The following is a 20129-nucleotide window of genomic DNA, read 5'->3' as shown; positions in this document are numbered from 1 at the left end:
ACTAAGCCCCTTTCCTGTACATGGACTTTCATCAACTTGGAATATTTTTTGCTAAGTTGCTCTATGAAAAAAAGTATGTATCTAGCATATCTGAGTGCTGGCTATGATGCTTACATGACAAATACTTGCCATGAATTTCTGAGACAGGTAGAAGGAAGAGAAAGTCAACAGGTGACTCAACTTTCAGAGTTGTTGGGCACAAGCTACTCTCAGTGTTCATACCAACATATGCTGCAACTGGCAAATCCCTTCTCAAAAATCTACAGAGAAAGTACATTCACTAGAACAGACATTCTACAACTGTGAAAAGAATAAGGGGAAATTGTACGATGTCATCACGGTCTCTGATTATCTGTAACCTCCTTTATGCCACCTTTTTCTCCCCAGAACACTTTCTCATGACTCTAATGCAGAAAGACAGACATTATTCCCAGGTGTCACTAACTTGTACCTAGAGCTTTCTACAGTATTCAATACATACACATAAAAAGATCAAAAGTAAAACCAAGAACACAGTTAATCTTCGTTGTTTAATCCTATGATGAAACTTCAATATGGCCAGGCCTCTACTAAAAATGCTCTTCTACAGACCGTGTCAGAGAAAAATGGAGGTTGTGGTGGATGGATAGAATAAAAAAGATTTTGACATCCAGGGAAGCTGAAGAAACTTTAATTTTCTGCCATGAAGCAGCTGAGACTTTGGTTGCAGGCTTCACTTGCATTTTCTTTTTATGTCTTTTTTTATGAACTAGGGGGCAGAATCCATAAAGGTGGGAGCAGAATCACTGGATCAGTGAAGCCACATTGAAGAGTTAGGAACAGAATCAAGGTCTTACCACCCAAATACTGCTTTATATTGACAATATATTATAAACAAGACATCCATTGATGTCTTCACGATTTCAAATGAGATGCTACAAGAAACCTTAACAGGTCACTACTCTGCTGTAGTTGTTTTGTCTCCCATAAAAATGATGTCTTTAAAAAGTAAACAGGACTGAACTTAATGAGTTGAGAAGTGGGTTTTTTTTAAAAAAAATATGAAATCACTGCAGTAAAAACTTGTGGTTTTGTTGCATGAGAAGTGTCCTTGACCTTGAATATTAACTTCTTTCTTTTGAAATTACACCAAACATTTGCATTATTGCTCTGTTTAAGTAATGCATTTCCAAGGTTGTGCAATCAGGCTGCTTGGAACTACCCTAGGATGGCAAGGATTCAAAGCAGCCCGATTTGTTAAAAGGGAGGGAATATACTATACTCTGAAGTTAAAAAAGCATTCTTGCTTGTGCTTTTCAAACACACCCAAACTTCTAAAGTGGGATAAATACTGTTTTCAAGCCAGATTCACTGCTGAATTTTCCTTCTTGAGATCATTACAACATCAATGACTTCAGTAAAATTATGCTAGTGTAAAAGCAGAGTGACCCAACAAAGAACAAAGCTGTGTATTTTCAAACTTGCTCCATGTGGTGCCTAAAATGTTACACGGTGAACATGCACTATTTGTTTCTGAGTAAAAGCATGCACCTGTCAATGAAGTTCTGTAGCAGAAAAAAAACCCAAACCACAAAAAATTTTTCTGTGAATCAAAGAACATATTAGTATGTGACATTATGTCTCAGTTTATTTTGAAATAAGCAAGAAGGAACACATGAGGAAACTTAAAATAAAATTTACCAGTGAGATCCTTTTCCCGAAATTGTATTATTGGGAGAACCATTGTATCTGCAAGCTGTTTTGCCAGTTCAGAATGAAGAATATTGAGCTGAAACAGAGAACAGAGGAATGCCCTAAGACACAGTGTAAATAAAAAAATAAAAATAACAGCACTCTACAGCTGTTGAAGAAGCAGATCAGCCAGCAGACAAAAAAAGAGAATTATGTACTTCAGTGCTTAACATGTATTTCTCAAGGTATCTGAGACACTTGGGGATTTTCCCTTAAATGCTTGATTCCTGCCTGGTGTTTTCCAAGGATCCACATACAGTATTAGGGCAATTCACTTGACGATTAATGTTAATGCTTAACCCAACAGGACTTAATCTGTAATTAGCTTTATTAACCAGTTTTTCTTAGTCTCTACACCACAGGGTTACAACCCCACCATCATGACTAGAATCTCTCTACACTGATGAGGGTTACTTGGGACACAATCACAACAAGGGGCAAACACAGTGAAAGGTCCCATTCAAGTACTTTACCTTCAGAGCAGTTTTCTGTTCTTGTTTTTGTATTTCTCTAAAATTCAGCATATTGAGACATATTTTAAAGCACTTGTATGATGCTGTTTAGGATGAAGGCAAGTCTCCCATGTCAGCAGTGGCATGCTAAGAGTATTAGATGGGTTCAGGTAGGACAACTATCAATCACACCTGATGCTGCAAACTAGGAGTGCACCAGACACTGACATGATACCCTGTCCACTTGCTCATGCTATCCTAGAGGCCTCTAGGCAGGGTTACACAGGTGAGGACGAAATCAGTGTTTCCCACTAGACAATATAAAACTAAATCAGGACAATTCCATGCCTGTAGAACAGACAACTGAGAAATGGGTACAGAGGGTAGCTAACACACAGAAAAGGAGGCTGAGGAATGGAACAAGTTCTTGGAAGGAAAAATATGACTGACAACTGAACAGAGAGGCTTTAAACTTTCTGCTCCCAAATGGGATGGTGCTCTTGTACCTGGGAAGGAGAAAGTTCCTGTTTTAATTGATTTGTAGTTTACACAGGCAAGTACAACACTTGTGACAATAAATGCTCCTTTCAAGTATCCCCTGAGAGCAGATGTGCAGTGGGAGAAGCCTAAGGGAAAAGCTAACCTTTGGGATTCCTCTCACTACATTGTTATGGGCTCTAAAAATTTTAATTTATTTTTTGCCCCACAACCCTCCTATCTCCTCTTCTCTCCCAGACAGTAGACCTTTTGCCTTCTTAACGGAAATTAAAAGTAGACTAAGAAGAACAACACCACTTTTCTGATGGCACAGCCCTGCTGACAACAGAACGAGAAAAATGTGGCAAATGATACTTAAGCAATAAGGACCTAGATACTATGATTATATTGAAATGTTATATGGGAAGATCTAATAAGAGCATTTAGAAAGGTGCTCAGTACTCAGCAACAACCTACAGAGAGTAGAAGTGTTCAGTGCACACAGCTGTAGTACCTAACCTGCCTCCAGCAGGCATTTCTGCAGCCTCCTCCAGACATCTCTGGATTCTGTGTGATCTCACAGCAACTAACCTGCAACTTTACTAATTCACAGCTGCCCTATATCCATTCCTGGCAGGTTTTGGCTCAAACTGCAGTTTAAAGCTTAAAAATGTAAATGCCATTTTAAAATGGAATTTAATTAAGAATGGCCCCTAGATGAAATGCCCTGTTTCAATCTCTTTTCTAATTCCCCGATTTAGGAAGTTCAGCTTTGCTCTGAGGGACAGCATGTGGGACAAAGCCACAGAAACAGCTCTAACCATTATGAAACAGTGATATTATACTTCTTTTCCTCCAATTAAATGATTCTATGAAGCCCAGGCACAATCTAGCCTTCAGTGGAAAGGCTCAGAATCAAAAGAAAAACTACTGATATTCTGTATTATAAAAATAGACTATTGACAATTCAAATTACCTCATCCACAACTTTTGAAAAGTAATGAAGGGTGGATATCACTTCTTCATCTCCTTTACCTAAGGCAAAATGCTGAAAATAGAAACACACGTTTGCTCCGTAAATCAATAAAGGCAAGTATAAAATACAACACGTGTTTCACTATGAAGGTAACAAATACTCCCAGAAAATACAACAAACAATAAAACTAAACAGAAAACCAGTAACATTAATCATACTGTCTTACCCTGGTCCTCTTGTTTTAAATGAATGGATTTTGGACAACATAATTAATGCTTATTATACTCATTTTAAAGTCATAATCATACAATAGGAACAATCTGTTCTGCATCTTCATAAATTTACTAACTCACATTTTGCACCTTTTTTTTTTTTCTTTTAAAGATTCTCAGAAGTGACCTAACTCCCTTGAACACGCTAGGGAATCTTACAACAGCCTTCACATGAACCCAAGTAAAGCCAATGCCCTAAGCACTTCTGGAAACCACACTATTTACACAGACTTCTTCGCAAGTGCTGAGGCTGAAAAGAAATCAAAGGCGTAAGTTGAACATACCTGCTTTTCATAGGCAAGGAGCTGCTTTGAAAGCTGCTGTGTGGCAAGACACATTTCATTCTGCAAGCAAAAGAGACATGTTAATAGAAATAATGAAAGGTCTTTAGCTCTGCTGTTACTACTACTTTGTTACCAGCTTCTTGACCCAATCTGCAACTATTTATACAAATACTCAGTCATATGTAAACAATCAGTCTCAAAATATCTGCATAGAGAAGCAGTAACATGTACACCTCACACCTAATCAACACACAGTTTGTACAACTATCCTGAGGAGAGGTAGGATTTGGGGTTTAGTCTGGGCTCCCCCCCAAATAACAAAACTAGAACAACCTCAGACATGACAGCTGTCATATAGGCATGAGAATGTTTCATACAGGTTAATCATCTTTCCCTAAAATCTAAAGCAATAAAGAGAACCAGTAGCTGTGCCTTTATATAATACATTCAGGCTCAGGGAATGTACTGATGTAATTATAGTGCTTTAAGTTGATATAGGAGCACAAAACAGCACATAATTCTGTATTTTCATGGTTAAACTGGCCAATAACGCATCCTTAAAACGTGCTTACACAAAGCAAGACTTGTAGGGAGACAGTACAATTTTGCTTGACAGCTGGAAAAAAAAAAACAACCAACAGACAAGCATTTGGATATGTCGATCTTTACTCAATGTATTCCTAACAGTAGTGTATCAAATCCTCTGTTCCTGATTTGTTAACTGACATAAAACTGGCATAAAAGAAAAAAAGGGAAGGGGGAAACTGGGATCTGTCTGAACCGCTGTCAGATCCTTCTCTTCCTCAGTAATACAGAACACCAATCATTTTTCATTTAACTTAAACCAAAATAATCTATTCTTCTCTCCAAACACATAAGGCCATAGGAGTTTGTAAAACTCAGAGCAAACTCTGAACTACTTTAACAGCAGCCTTTATGCTGGGGCTGGTACAGGAAACCATTAAAACTGGGACAGAGTCTGTGTGCTCTCTTGTTCTCCCTTGTCATCCTGAGCACGCAGAGCACGGCACAGTTAACTATCTGGGCCAGAGATTCTGAAACACCCTTGACTTTGGCCTCGTGCCACCTCTGACATAGTGCATTACAGCCTGGTGCTTCTGCACCACCCTGGCACACCAGGAAGGAGTTAGTATGAACAGCAAAGCCCAAACACTTTGTCAGAGTCTTAAGTATGCCCAAATCAGAAAGAACAAAGAGATGTTGCCACAGCCTAGGTAACAGCAACTATATGTGAACACGCGGCAGAAAAAGATGGGTGAACTAATTCTGACCAACTTAAAACACTATGGTGGTAATACTCACTGGTGGCTGGAGATGGGAGAGCAGAGGCCCTCTAAGGCACAAACAAGGGCTCTGAACTGAGTTAATCTGGATCCAAACTCAAATCATGTACATGCCATGACTATTCCCACCTCACAGTGATGGATTATTCTTGTTTCTGGTCTCGCACCAATTAGTAATGAACACTACACTTTCACACAGTAATAATGCCAAGGATTCATGTATGATTTGCAGGTTGGTTATGAAGACTGCACAGTTTTTAATATGAAAAAGCTTTACACAGACACTTGGTATTTAAGTATTTCCCAAGCCAGTCAATGCAAAAGGATGTCATGCTTTAAAATAAACTAACAAACCTTGCTAATGGCTCAGGCAAGGATAGGAATGAGCCTCCAGGCTGTAAGAACACCCAAAAGACTGCCGCCTTCAAAGTGAGAGCTAGAAAGCAATGACTTGATGACAGGAAGGATGAGACTCCTTCCATGTGGACTGATGACATTAAAAGGGTTTGTTTGGCTTTTTGTATGTATGTGGGGGGAGTCCAAAGATGAATTTAAGATTACAAAAAGAAGCAGAGGTAGGATCTTTTTCATAAACACAACCTCAAAGATAGAGCTGAGTAAACTGAGTAAGAACTGCAAGAAGACTAAGTCCTCACAGCAACTGTGATGCCATCTGTCAGTTGTACATTTGGGTCAGGGTGAGAGAAATCTTTTGAAATAAACTGAGTGTTAGAAACATGTCTCTTTTTTCCCTTTTTGTTTCAGTTCACTTACTCCTTCAAAGTCTGCAACTGTGTGGTCTGTTCTGAATTTGAAAAATAAAAGCTTCTGGCTTAAACTTGCTAACACTAAAAGAAGCTTCAGAATAACTGGCTGACACCAAAGGCATCCCATCCCTTTGTGTCAGCCATCCTCAAAGTCTAACAGTTTGGTTTTTAAAGATACCAGATCCTCAATTTCCTCACCCAATATCCAAAGAGGAACAAAGAGCATCATTACGCATCTGTGTGGGACAGTTTGAGAATGGGCAATGCAAAGAGGTGTGTGGAAGATGCATCTCAGCGATCGCCGTTCCCTGGGAGCAGTCTCCAGTATGTGACAGGGTAATGGGGGAATACATAAACCCTGCAGGTCTCAAAGGGCTGTAAATTAACATCGTATCAAGTATATGATCAGGTGACAACAGTCACATACAGATCCCAAGCAGACATTCATGGCACACTACTCCAAGTACAGAACAAATTGATGGAAGGGCCTGACATAAAATTTACTTTGGGATATTGGGCTGATTTTGGAACAACAGCTCCACACATCACTGATATCCCACTGATGCCAGCAGGTCACATTTTTCATATATAGGTTTGGTTCTTTGTGTCAGAACACCACAAACAAACTTGTTATTCAATCCCTGCCTATGTGGAAAAGTTAACCCTGGGTCCTTCATCTTCCCTCTCAACCTCTGCTAGACTTTGTTCCCATGACAGGTACAAAATCATTCATTATATCACTAGGGGAAAAAAAGCCCAACCAAACACACCCCCCTCCCCAAACAGCTGTAAACAAATTAAATTAAGCTAGCAAACAGAAACACAGCGACACTGCTTAAAGAACAGGAAGCAGGCAAAGTGCTCTGCTGACCTAGTGGTAATACTTCATTGCTAAACACACTGATCTGGGAAAATTTGGTTTAATCCTCCTCCCATTTCTTTCTAACCAGCCTTCTCTTCCCCCTCCCCCAATACTAATCGGTCTCAAGACTTAAAAGTTATTTGCATTGCTTCAATGTGGCAGATCCACTAAATCCAGGCAAATTATTTTAACAGGTTTTAATCCATTTCCAAGACATTTTCCCATGAAATATAGCAACATCCACTTCTTTTATCCTGAAGTGACTGAAATTCAGTATACCACAGCAAAAGAAAAGCTACCACACAATCCTGACTCTCCTCTCACATCTCTTCCACATTACCCAACATTTCAAAATTTGTCAAGCATTTCTGGAGTGGGAGAACTATTGATGAGATGATGTATCAGGCAGAAACCCAATAATCCTGAACAGAAATCCAAGTATTCTAAATGAGGGCAAAATTAAGCAGTACTGGGCCTCGAGAATAGAATTCATTTTCATTAGATGATTTTACTTAGCAAGGACAACATCACTGTAGCATTCATGTAAAAAAAGTATACTAGAAGGAAAGAAGACTGTATGCAAATAGGTATCAGGCAATCTGTTATGATTACACATGCTGACTTTTTTCTTTTTTAACCTTGACTGGCATGCTAGGGCATGCTAGCCCTATTATAAAGCTCACTAACACCAGCTCAAATAGATAAGGTAATGGAAGCGGTGTCTTGAATCTAGCATTAATCTCCCAGAAATGAAAAAAACAACAGATTAAAGAACATTGTTTAATTCTCAAGTTATTTCAGTATCTCACCCTTCCTTCAAGTAAGTCAGCAAGAAAATGTCCAACTGTTATTTTCAATCTAGTGCCAGAGCAAAAGCATGTGATTTTTCTGGGTTGATTCCACCTTCTTCATTATCACCTTTACTCACCAAGCTGTTCATATCATCAGAAGAGAGTGATTTTTCTGTAACCCATTTGTAATAAAATCCCATGCCGTTAACCATTTACTAGTGACGCAGTCCATCCCTTTTTAGGGTCTCTTTTTGCATTTTTCCAAAATAAACTCTGAGGGCTAACACACTGAAGTCAGAAGACATTTCTATAGTCATCTAACAGACTCCAGATCTGAGGGCATGTAAAGGATTAAGCTGAGCTATAAATTAACTTCTAAAGACAGAGAGCTATTCCAGCATTTCCAATCCCAATATAACAAAGCATTCTGCAAAGCTACTTTCCTACTCCAGCTAAAGCTGGCATTTTTAAAACTCTGTAAGTAACCAGCACACAGAACTGCCAAAGCCTTCTTCATGTAAACAAGCAAGATACTGGTAAAGGTATTTATCCATGCACCCTGTATGTGCAGAATGATACATAATAAAATTTGGCCTACATCTGGGAAAGCTTATTGCCTCATAAATGAGAAAAAAAACAACAGGTAGGTGGTTGAAGGAGGAGGTCCGTGAGGCAGTTGCAGTCTTCTCATCTTTTCAAAACTAGGGAACACATTTACCTTCAAAACCAGGTGCAACACAGAAAGAACTGGGTCTTGATACAATAGTTTTATGCAGCTCCGTCTGTATGTGCATGTCATCTTCCTACAAAACAGAGTTCTCCAGCAATCTAGTAGCTGTTACATTCTTACAGGCTTAGGTTTGCATGTTAAACAGCTCGGAAATATGAGCCCAGGGTAAGAGAAGCTATGCCTCACCAGGGTGCTCCAGCTACCCAGCACTTTACAAGATCAGGCTAACATATGGCTTGCCCTGCTGCTGATTCACAGCATGGCATCCACTCCTCATAAATGTGAACGGTGCATCTAATAGCTTCAAGAAATAGAAGACACTAGTAGAAACTCTGCTGTTAAACAGCAAAAGCAGTAGGATGGCCAGTTCAGCAGAGAATCTTTCCAATTTCTTGTCAAACAGTTACTCTCAGCAGGGCATCCATACATTTATGCCTCCTTCTAGTACTCAAATCTTCAGATCCTGCTTAGCACAATGTTAACTTGCTTCCAGGCGTGGTGACAACTCCAACTTCATAGGCAGTACCAAAACCAACTCCCATGGCTTTGTAAATACATTAGGTCTCGTGATAATGCTCCGCTTAGCTCTGTTAGCAACATATGGTAAATATGCCTTAGGAAGTGCAGAGGTATATGACACATGCTTATAATGCATATGGAACAATAATATATACAGTACTTCACAAAAGTCAGTACTGACAACTGTAATGTATTGCATGTTTTTGTCCAAGCTAACATTCTACTGAAGTTCCTCTATGTTGAACTGAAAGTTTACAAAACAGTAACTTAAACTTTAATGTTTCAAAAACTTTGGGGAAAAAAAGTCTTATCATTTGAAAAGACAACACAATTGTTGCCTCAGACATGAAAAGAAAGCAATTAAAAGAAAAACTCTATCGGTGCTTACTTGTTAGCTTAGCAAGAACTAATTCAAGAATTCTGAACACTCGGGGTTAGCTATGAAACAAGAAATACAAAAATCCATGCATGCCCTAGAGAGCTTGACACCTGTCTACTGAGTTGGAGCCTAGCGAGTCAATACACAGAAGATGCAGCAAGCAACACTGCTGAAAAATGCAGAGATGAGGTGTCATGAATTATCAGGAGTTTCCCTAAGAGTCTTCTCATAAAAGCGCAGCAAGCCCCAGAAGTTGTTGCTGCTTTGCCTGTGTGACTCTGGGGTCAAAAGACAACTGCTCAGAGACACAGAAACTGAACAGAATTGTATTTCACAGTTCCCATGCTGTTCTCTCTCTGGATATACTGATAAAGGCAACATGGGTTTCTTTTTATTCCTATTCTGCCACCACTGCTCTTAGTATCTAGTCAGATTTGTCAGGAATAATGACATGAAACCTCTTTCCAATGACAAAATATTGCATCTTAATTTCCTCTAACCTACCTACCTATTTATTCTTCTAATAATCAGTACAGACACAATAGTCTTCTGTGTTTCTAAATGGCATTTAGTTTCAAGTGATGATCACAGCCAAGCCATTTCTATAGTACGATGAAGAACCAGAGCTGATAGTAAAGGTCTGAAAATAATTTACTATGGCAGTGGGAAGTCAGGAATGTAACCCTGGCACACTTTGCTCATACACCATTGCAAGAGTCTCAGCATGCAGCTTAAGTAAATGAAATTTTCTAACAGTCCCTGCTGGCTGCATTATATATTGCTCAGGTAATAAAATGTCCAGAATGATGAACACAACATTCACAGGAATCAGACAGCAGTAATGCCAGATGCAGCATCAGGGCTTGCTTGCAAGGAGGAAGAACTACAGGAATAAACTCTGTAAAGAAGATTCCCTCTGTAAGACCACTAACCTGGTAACTGTTTCAGGGTACCAGAGCACAGATGGGAGAACTACAGCAGAAGTACAATATATACTCACGCAGATGTGGTTTATTTGATGAAGAAATATAAAAACGCTTCACTGTATTTACATACATGGGCTTGCCATATGAACCAAACCTCACTCCTTGAGTACAGTTCATACATTTGGTTCCTGTGACTTCTCCTTAATCGCAGCATCATACATTGCATCTGCCTTGTAGCATCACAGTCTCTTTTTCACCAAGACTCCATGTGCAAAACAGAGTCACTATACCATCGCATCTGGGGTGGGCACCCGAAGAGATGAGAGCATCATCCTGATCCTGCACAGGAGGATCTGAGGGCAATCTGCTAGCGATGCATCATCACCAGCTGCAGCCTGGTGTTAGCGGCCCTTCCACACCAAGTGGCTCCAGAGGCCTCGACAGCATATCCACTGCTACACCCTGTGACAGGATGCTGCAGACCCCTCCTTCCACTCTTAGGACAGAAGCAGTTTCAAGTCATTTCAAAGGTCTCATCTACATCATTTACTGAAGCCCATCCCAATGAATGCACCCACTCCAACAACTGCCCTACTGTCACTAGAAAAGTGAAAGGCATGCATAAGTCCTGCCTGAATACATGTAAGTCTGAAAAGTTAGGTCCCCAGCACCTAGCAGAAATCTGTAGCTTAAAAAAAAAGAGGGGGGGATATGAATGTACAAAAAGATTCCTGCTTTCCTAAGTGTTTTTAAAAGCTCTGGGCAAATGTTTTTCTTTCTCACATTCCTTTCAAAGGCACTGATCCAAGCATTTAGAGCAGCTTGAGCTGTCAATTTACAAACTTATTGCTGCTCTGCACACAAAGCCGTGTTTTGGGACAAATATATGCATATATCCACATGGATAATTAACAGCATGCAGTTGGTACTAATTGCTACTCCCCTGTGACTCTGCACTGCATCCATTCAGAACCATCAACTATTGTTATTTGATCATAAGCTACAGTGGTTTGAATTACATGAAAATCTGAGTTTTCATCACAAGAAACACCAAACTTCAAGTAAACTACTCCAGAAAATCTTGAAAATATGGTTGAGACATCTGGAAAATTTTAAAGTTCAGAATGTAGTTAGAAAGAAAATAAGATTAAGGTGTTTTAAACTACCCCCTGTTTTGAGGGGGCATAAACCCTGATTTTTAAACACTGTGCACTGGTACAACCCACTGATGTTTTGTCTGACTGCCAGATCTGTGATTCCAGCCATTTTTATGGTTATTGCTTCAAAGTAGGTCAGTAACTGTAATTCTTAGTTTATAGGTAAGGAAACCAGAGCAGGGGATGACAATGACCTTGGCAAAGACAAAATTTAAGTCAGGAAAATAAAAGGCAAATTCAGAACCTGGCTTCTCAATACTCTCGACTTTACACTCTACTAAATCTCGTTCCTTCTCAAAATGAAAAGGATTGATAAAACTTCCTAATATGCCACTATTGAGGCCCAGACAAGGTGTCTGCTAACAACACATCAGCTAAAGTCTATTTCCTCTCAAGTTGTGATTAGGCGGCAAAGAAATATTACACATAGATTTTTCTTAAGTGTCCATTTATGTTTAGTGTACAATTCAGCATTACACTTCTCTTTCTACAGCAATTGCAATCATGTAATTTTGTAATAAGCCATGTGCCTCTCAAAAATTGAGGGTGAATTCAGTCACAAAGTGTGTCTTCCTCTGAAATATTCAGAAAGGGCTCCTGACAAGCATATACTGATATTTGCAAGGCTTGGTAAAATTAGTCAGAATTCAATGTTAACCTATAAACACCACCATTCTCTTGGGAATTATGCCATATATGGCTGAATTAAATATTTCCATTAATTTTTATTTTAAAAAACCCAGATTGTTGCCCCAGTTTTAGAGTATTAAAAATATCAAGGTTTTTTAAAACATATATAGGAAAAAAACCCCACAAGTTTCAATTTTCTTTTCCACTTACATAATTAATATGATCTACTTATACTTTCTTGTTACTGCAGTGTCATTTTTTTGCCCCTACTGGATTCTGAGAACACAAACCCAAACTGAAGTCACAACAGACAGTGATTCCTAAAGAATCAAATAGCAGAAGCACCAACTTTAAGAACAGGAAAGGTTGAGCCAGTGTCCTTGGTGAAGTCCCTAACATTGGTCACTAAACCTGAATTTTCTTAAGTCAGTTGTAGTGTAGGGTGCCCTCCTCCAAATCCTTACAAAGCCTGACATTAAACAACTGCTGTGCACTTCCCATCCTAAAATAGTATCAAACTCAGATGAGGTATTTCAAGGAACACATCCAGTATTCACAGGTGACCAAGTATTTAAATCAAACTAAAGCAGGAAGTGTGCAGGGAGAAAGTGGCCAAGAAGTGAGGGGAAAATGAAGTAGACTCAGTACTGCTGAAAAGTACAGATAGGAAAATGCGCTGAGACAGTGAGAAGAAAGAGGAAATGTCATAACTGTGGGGCAACAGAAATGGAGAAGGCTAAAAGCTGAGATGGAAAGGAAGAGGCAAACAAAAGCAGACAAAGCATTTTTTCATGAATCACAGGCCACTGCTTCCTAAAATGCCATCCTAAAAAGGCATCAGCAGGGAAAAGGGACATGCAGTTCACAAGCTGGACACTTCATCATCAAACCACATTTATTCTCTGATTTTCTTCTTTCATCTATTTCAATCATACCTGCTCTTTGGTCTCAGATTTCTACCATCCAACATGCCCACACTCTTGCTACCGTTAAAGCTCAGTGACTCTACCAAAATGTTCATCGTTGACTTTCAGTGCTGATTTCATGTCACCTCTCCAGCCCCTGGCAATGTGCTGTATTGTTTTCTAAGTATCTAAGCTGTGCTGTAAGCCTCTGATCGCTCTGTATTTGCATGGGGCCCAGGACAAGTAGACTTCGAAGCTCTCCAAAGCTGGATCTTCCAGGTGTAAATAGCGAGGTCCCAGGTAGATGGCTCTTCCAAGCCACACTATCAGTCACCCTAAAGAGCAATCCCACCAAACGGACACTTGCAGTAGTTTCATAGCTGAACTGCTTCCTGATAATGTAAGAATCAGGCACTCAGTCTTCCAGTAAATTCAAAATACCCACACTGTCCTCCTCTCTCTGTGTCCTCTGATCTACTGGTTTAACAACAGAAAACCTGTTGTTTCTAAGGAACCCGGGTATCTAACCTACATAAATACCTGCAAAAGTTACATGAGATACTGTGTGTGTCATACCTAGTTTTATGCACATGGGAATCCTAGCTTCACTGAAAATCACTCAGATTTACAGTATTTTCCAAAGCACTGGGTATGATTTACCTTGTAAGTTTTACTTTCAAAGAGATTTAGTCATCTAGGTCATGTAAGTACTTTAGAAAGTGTTTTTTTTTTTTCTGCTCCTGCTTCCATGGTTTTTACCCTGACTACTTTAGGTAATCAACTTCAGTATGACTCAAAGTGTACATTCTCTCTGTAATCAATGGACGTAAACAGTTCCTTCTAAATGGTGAGTCACAGCATCTAAGTTACATGCCTGAAGTCAGTGCAAATACCTATCTGTGTATAGTGTCTATGTTTAGGCAAGCAATATTGTCAAGGCTGGCCTTCCAATGTACCATAAGGTAAGAACATACTACAATTTTTCTTTCATTAATTGTTTGGAGACAGACAAAGCAGGTAAGATTTTTTTCATGCATATGACTCTTTTGAATATCAAGGCAAGAAGGGGCCTTGATATCAGATGGAAAACACCCACAACTCCTCTTAAAGCACAACAGGTGCAGGTACTTAGCAACTTTCATGTAAACAACAGCATGATCATAGCAATTTATCTTCTACTCCACATCAAACAGAAGAAACACAAATGAAAAATTACCTGAGCACCATAGACTCGTTGCATTGCCTGAAGCAACTGGTTTGTATATTCAGTAAGGGTTCCTGCATCTTCTTCAAATACACTGAGCAAAGATCGAGTCTTCAATAAAAGAAAAAAAGCAGATGGCTTTAGTCCCAGGTGAAAATACAAAAAAGAAACATAAATGACTGTAAATAGATGGTAGCAAAAAATACAAATCAATGAGAAATGATAAGCCTTTACCTTTGCATGATTCTGTTTACTCAGAACCTCAAAACACGTAGAAATTAGTCCTTCTGTTATGAATAGGTAAACTGAGGTATAAGGAAGCAAAGTGATAAAATGCTATGGCCAAATCCTGATTCCCAGTGTCTTGCTCTAACTAACAGACATTCCTTCCAACACAATCAGGAATGTAAAAAATCCTGAATATCTGCTTGCTGACTACAGTAATCCAAACCACGTTAGACCCTGGGTCAAAAACCACTGCTTGCTCACTTCTCTAATGTCAGACTGCATTAAAAACACCCCTGTCCACGAGATAATTTAGAGTATAATTCACTCTCAACTGTCTTGAGCAACTCTTAAAGGGCCACTGCCAAAGCTAGCTGACGTAATCAGACCAAACAACTAAGTGTTCATCTACAACAACAGACACAAAAGTATACACCCACTCAGAGATACGCTGTACTTTCTCCATTCTGGTAGCTCATCCTTATCAGTAAACGAGGGAAAAAAAGAGCATAATGACTTGTGTTATCTTAAAGACATAAATTCCCTTGATTTGTTTTGGTGGAATCGTCAGGAATTATGTTGCTGACACAGCTCCTGAGATGCGAAACAAAGATATCTTAGAATAATGATGAGCTCCAGAATTTGCTAGATCATGACAACAGTGAAAGAGGGAATGCTGCCCCTTTAACAAACTCATGATCCATCCTTAGTCTTAACTTTGGTAAATCAAATCTATTTGATGCTAACTGGCAATGTCTTTCCATCTGTACATCTAACTTCCATGACATTAATTAGTTTCATCTGCTTATGTGAGAGGCATGCATAAACACCAGTACTTTCATAATCACATCAGTCCTGTAACTGAGTAAGTGCTTTATCTATCCTCCTATTACAGGAATCTCCCATGTACCTGAAGTACCCAGGTTCAAATCTGGGAAATTTATTTCAAAGATTTAAGGTAGTTGTAAGTTGCTTCACTATTGTAACAGAAGGCACATGTATTTCCCCAAGGCATTTATTCTTCTCTGCAAAACTCTCTGCCCATACTTTATGCTTGTCCTGAAAAACTCAAAATCAGCATCCAAGATTAACTATCATCTCTGCTGAGATGTATCTAAGCCAAAAATTACTGTTGCTCAGTGGTAAAAGTACATAACTTGGGAGTCAGTCTTTGGGTTCTGTTCTAGACGTTGCACAGGAGTAACTTCCATACTTTGAGTAACAATAAAGCTCTCAACATTTCAGTCTGCTAACGTGCCAAGCTGCTATGATACTTCCTACCTTAGAGACAGTGGCAGTGCATTTGGGAAACCAGTTTTGAGATCTTAGCATGTAAGGAGATATGTAATACAAAGTACTGTTTTCAAACAAAGAGAACATAAAACCCAAAGAATGGAGAGAAGGCCAAGTCAGTGAAACAGATAGCAAGAACCCAAACTTATAAAGGACCTTTCTGCAGAACTTCCCTACAAGGACAGTGGCATGATTTTGAGAGTTTTCCACGCTAAGCTATTATTTAAGGAACTGAAAACATACCGCTTTTCAAAAAAATACAGTTTTAAGTGTTTTATTTTCAACAGTGCATTAAAACGAGCAAAACCAATGTCAACAAACTATCTTCTATCTATACAGTGCTCATCTTCCTTGTTCAGTGTTACAACAGCACATGAAATTCACAGGGTATGAAGATAGTTAAAAAACAAATCTAGGGAAGGCAAAAATTATAAAACATAACACAATGTTTATCAAGACAAATCTGAAACCAAGACTAAAAAGTTAAAGAAATTGCTGGAAGTATGCTGCAAATCACACATTTGTGCACGCTGGAAAAGGCTTCCAAACACAGGAATGTCAGCTACATTCCTAAATCTCACTGAATTTTTGCAGGTTCAGTTTTTCAGATGTCTAAATACGGGTTGAGGTAGAACAGCTCTGGGAAATAATTTCTGAAAGTCTTGGCCTCAGTTATTAGCACATTGTTCAAAAATAATAAAAACAATAAATGATTCAAAAACTGTGCAAGTTTCTTAGAAACTTTAATATTTAAGAACACCATTTTAAATTGATACAACAAGATATCAGCATGTGTATATTTTTGCTGTCGCTATTTTGAAAAATTCTGGAATAGCAGCTAATGCTGCTGAAATAAAGCAGTAATCCAAATATTAAGCTAACATTTAGGAATCCTCATTAACAGCACCATTATCTCAGATTCTGGAAACACAGGAAAGAAATTTCTTCTTTCATCCAAGTATTTCCCTTGGTTTTAGCATGACTGCTTACGTAAATTTATCTCCTATTTTATGGCCAAACACTTCAAATTAAGACACTTTTTACAGCCTTTTTCAGCCAGTGCTTGGAGACAAAATCAAGACAAAAGTACTATATTGCTGAGGAGAGAGAAATCAAGTTTCAGAAAACTGATGAAGAAATAACTTTGGCCTAATTCTTGTCAGTCTTGCACATAATTTACATACTTCACACAGTTTATACAAAGTGAGGTTATGTCCCCATTTTACCATCCCTTTGCTTTGCTGCAAGTGACTGCACAGGGCAGACGAGAATCAGGTCACTTTACAAAGTAAATGATCCTATAAGTTGCTACACTGTAAATTCTGTGGGACAGGGACTGCCTTTTTGCTTTGATTTTGTAGCACCCAGCTCACAGGGGGGACTCTTTCGTGCTGTGAATCTAAAGCTCTCCCCAAGAAAAAAGTAATAAAAATATAAAAAGACTTAAACACCCCAACCCCTTATGACCCCACCCCCGTTTACTTACGTGAAAAAACAGATTTCAGCAACACTGGGCCATTATAGAAATTAAGCAACACCCCTCCCTCCCAAAATTTTAGGACTTGAACAAAAAGCAACGACCAAATTAAGCCAAACATCCTGCAAATACTCTGGTTTATGCACAGCCTGGTTTCCAGTAATCACAAAGGAGATGTTAACAGCCTTCATTTCAAGTCAGAAGAAAGATGAAGACCTCCAAATGCAATTCAGTGCATTGTTCAATTGCTTTCAGTCAGTGTTACATTTTTAATCATTGAAGGAAGCGTTGAGTGAAAAGGGAAATGAGTTCACCTATCCCTGCGTGTCAAGTTCTTCAGCTCCAGAATGCAGTGGGGAGGTTAATACTAAAAATGTTAATAACTGCTCATAATAAATCTAGCACATTTTGGTAAAATGTGGAACACAGAACAGTTCAGGCTCTCAGGGAACTCAGCAGGTCACCCTGTCCAAACCCCTGTTCAAAGCAGGACTGACCCTGACATTACATCAGGTTCCTCAATACTTTTGCCAGTCGAGTTTTGAAAATCTCCAACTTCCAAACTGGAGATTTCATGTATGCCATATCAAACAGATGATGAAAATCATTCTTACTAGGACAGGATTTCACGGAATCACAGAAAAACAGGTTAAGAAGAGGTGATCCAGATGAGCCCCAAGACTCATTAAGTCTTGACAGGTGCACGTCCAATCTTTCCTTCAATACATCTCATGACAGACTCCGTAACACCTATCAGCAATCTGCTCCACAGCTTACCTATTCATTCCTCCTCCTCGTGATCCATCAGCAGATGAGTTAGGATTACAACACAGGGCTACTTGGGAGCAGGATCCATGCTGATCCACCCTGACCTCCCTCCTTCTTTTCCTGCTTCATCAATTACTTTTGTATCTCTGTCCGGACCTTGCTTTGTCCTCAAGTGCACCTTCCCTACCCACCCCTCTGTACCCACTCTTTCCCTTTACCCTTACTTCTCTCTTCCATCTAAACTTTCTGCCTTTCCCTCTCCTTTCCCAGCTCTCAAGGCCTCACACCTCTCTGCCCCTGAAAATGTCACAAAATGATGTGTTCTTCATTTCAGTCCTCAAGGGTCACTTCTGCAGCTGTGTCACATCATGGCTCCCAACAGCGGGGCACAGGGTGCTACACCGGGCACTCTTAAGGATCAGCCCCTCTGAGAATTTATGTATCTTCTGTGCACCTGGGAGCCAACAGAAGACTTTGCAGAGGGGTGGGAGGAGAAATGTCCTCCCCTGCCTGCAGTTGGGAAGGGAAGGGCAGCAACCTTCTCTCCTCGTTTCTCAGAGTTCTTCAGAAGGAGGTCATCTCCAGTGGGATTCACCTCACCTCATCTATCCTCCCTCACGGGAAGTCCCTGTATCTGCACTACCACCCCTGGGACCCTTCACCGCTCGTGGGGAGGAGCAGGCACGCTGGCGGTGACATTCCTGCAGCCCACTTCTGTCACCAGGGCCAGGTGACTCACAGAGCAGAAGTCTCCCTTTCCCTCGGGGACCTCAGGGGAAGCCAGGGCACCAAGTCATGTCCACTCATCCTTCCCCAACACACCTCACCTCTTCAGGGCAAGCCTTACACCCAGCGAGCGCACACCAGGACAGGACAGCGTGAGGGAAAAGCCAAAGGAGGCGTTTCTCTGTGGGAGGTGAGGAGAAAGGGCGCTGTGCCCCAGCCTCCTCACACCCTGCCCCTCCGCGCTATAGTGCAGCCCCCGTCCGCGGAGGCCCCCAGGAGCCGACACGGCCTGGTTTGCCCCGACAGACTGCCCAGGAGGAGACCAAAGCCTTCCCCCGACGCCACCCGGGTGCCGTTCACCTGCATCACAGCATCCCGGCTCCCCGACGGCTCCGACAGGCGAAGTCCCCCTGACCCACCCCTGCCGCCGCGCTCTCCTACACCGCCTGCTGACACCCCTCTCCCGCCGCGGGGCGGCTGCTCCCCGGCCCTCCCGAGCTGCCAACCCCGCACCGCCCCGGCCGGCACCGCCAGCTCAGGTGCGCCACACCGGCGGGGCTCTCCCCCGGCCCGGGCTTCGCCGCTGGCAGCGGGCCGCTACCTGCGGGCTGTCCTGCAAAGCCTCTTCCAGGAGGAGTTTGTCGACGGCGGGCATGTTGGCGCTGCGGCGCGGCTGGGCGCAGGGAGCTGGCTGTGCGGCGGCCGCCCGCTGGCACGCCCCGGCGGCGGGGCTCGGCGGCGTCCCTCCCCGCGGGGGCGGCCGCGGCTCTCCGCGGGCAGCGAGGCACGGCGGCTGGCTGGCTCCGCTGGCGGGGTGGGGGCGGCAGCCCGGGGCCGCTCACTCCTCCCAGTTCCCGTCCGCCGGAGGAAGCGAGTCACGGGGAGGGCCGGCGGCAGGAGGGAGCGCGGCAGGCGGGGGGTGGCTTCCTGCCGCCATTAACTCCTCGGGCCTGGCCGGCGCCGCGGCCGCCTCGCCCGGGGGGAGGGAGGCCCCAGATGGAGGGCGCCCCTTCCCCTCCGCCCCTTCTGCGGGCAGCAGAGGCTGGAATGGCCTCTCGCAGCCCCGCTCGTGGGCTCGTCCCCTGGACAGGAGGGTGTCGGGAAGCGAGATGCAGCAGGGGCAGCGGGATCCCCCCTCAGCGGAGGTAGATCTCCCTGGCTGTGAGGGTGCGGGGTGCGATGATGGAAGTGAGGGGAAGATCGCAGCCTCCAGCGAGGCCTGTGGGCCTTGAGGACCTCCAGCTGTGTGTGAGCCCTTTGTGGTGCCCCTCGGG

The 20129-nt window shown here is 41.7% G+C and overlaps 1 protein-coding gene across 2 annotated transcripts in view; it reads right to left on the bottom strand.

The window, feature by feature from the left end:
• Nucleotides 1-19657, bottom strand: part of APPL2 (adaptor protein, phosphotyrosine interacting with PH domain and leucine zipper 2) — a 39668-nt gene extending 20011 nt beyond the window's left edge. The window contains exons 1-5 of one of the 2 annotated variants that reach the window (XM_074901937.1): nt 19457-19657; nt 14379-14477; nt 4193-4252; nt 3637-3708; nt 1681-1768 (exon numbers count right to left, since the gene is read on the bottom strand). In XM_074901937.1, the coding sequence (XP_074758038.1) occupies nt 1681-1768; nt 3637-3708; nt 4193-4252; nt 14379-14477; nt 19457-19510 (373 nt within the window). In that variant the 5' untranslated portion in view covers nt 19511-19657. Of the gene's footprint in view, nt 1-1680; nt 1769-3636; nt 3709-4192; nt 4253-14378; nt 14478-18138 lie in introns of both variants that reach the window. The other variant, XM_074901938.1, reaches the window with a different exon arrangement.
• Nucleotides 19658-20129: the final 472 nt, after the last annotated feature.

Source organism: Athene noctua, chromosome 3 (assembly GCF_965140245.1).
Source record: "Athene noctua chromosome 3, bAthNoc1.hap1.1, whole genome shotgun sequence".
In the NCBI taxonomy this organism is placed as follows: Eukaryota; Metazoa; Chordata; class Aves; order Strigiformes; family Strigidae; genus Athene; species Athene noctua.
This window is presented reverse-complemented; position numbering and strand designations above follow the sequence as displayed.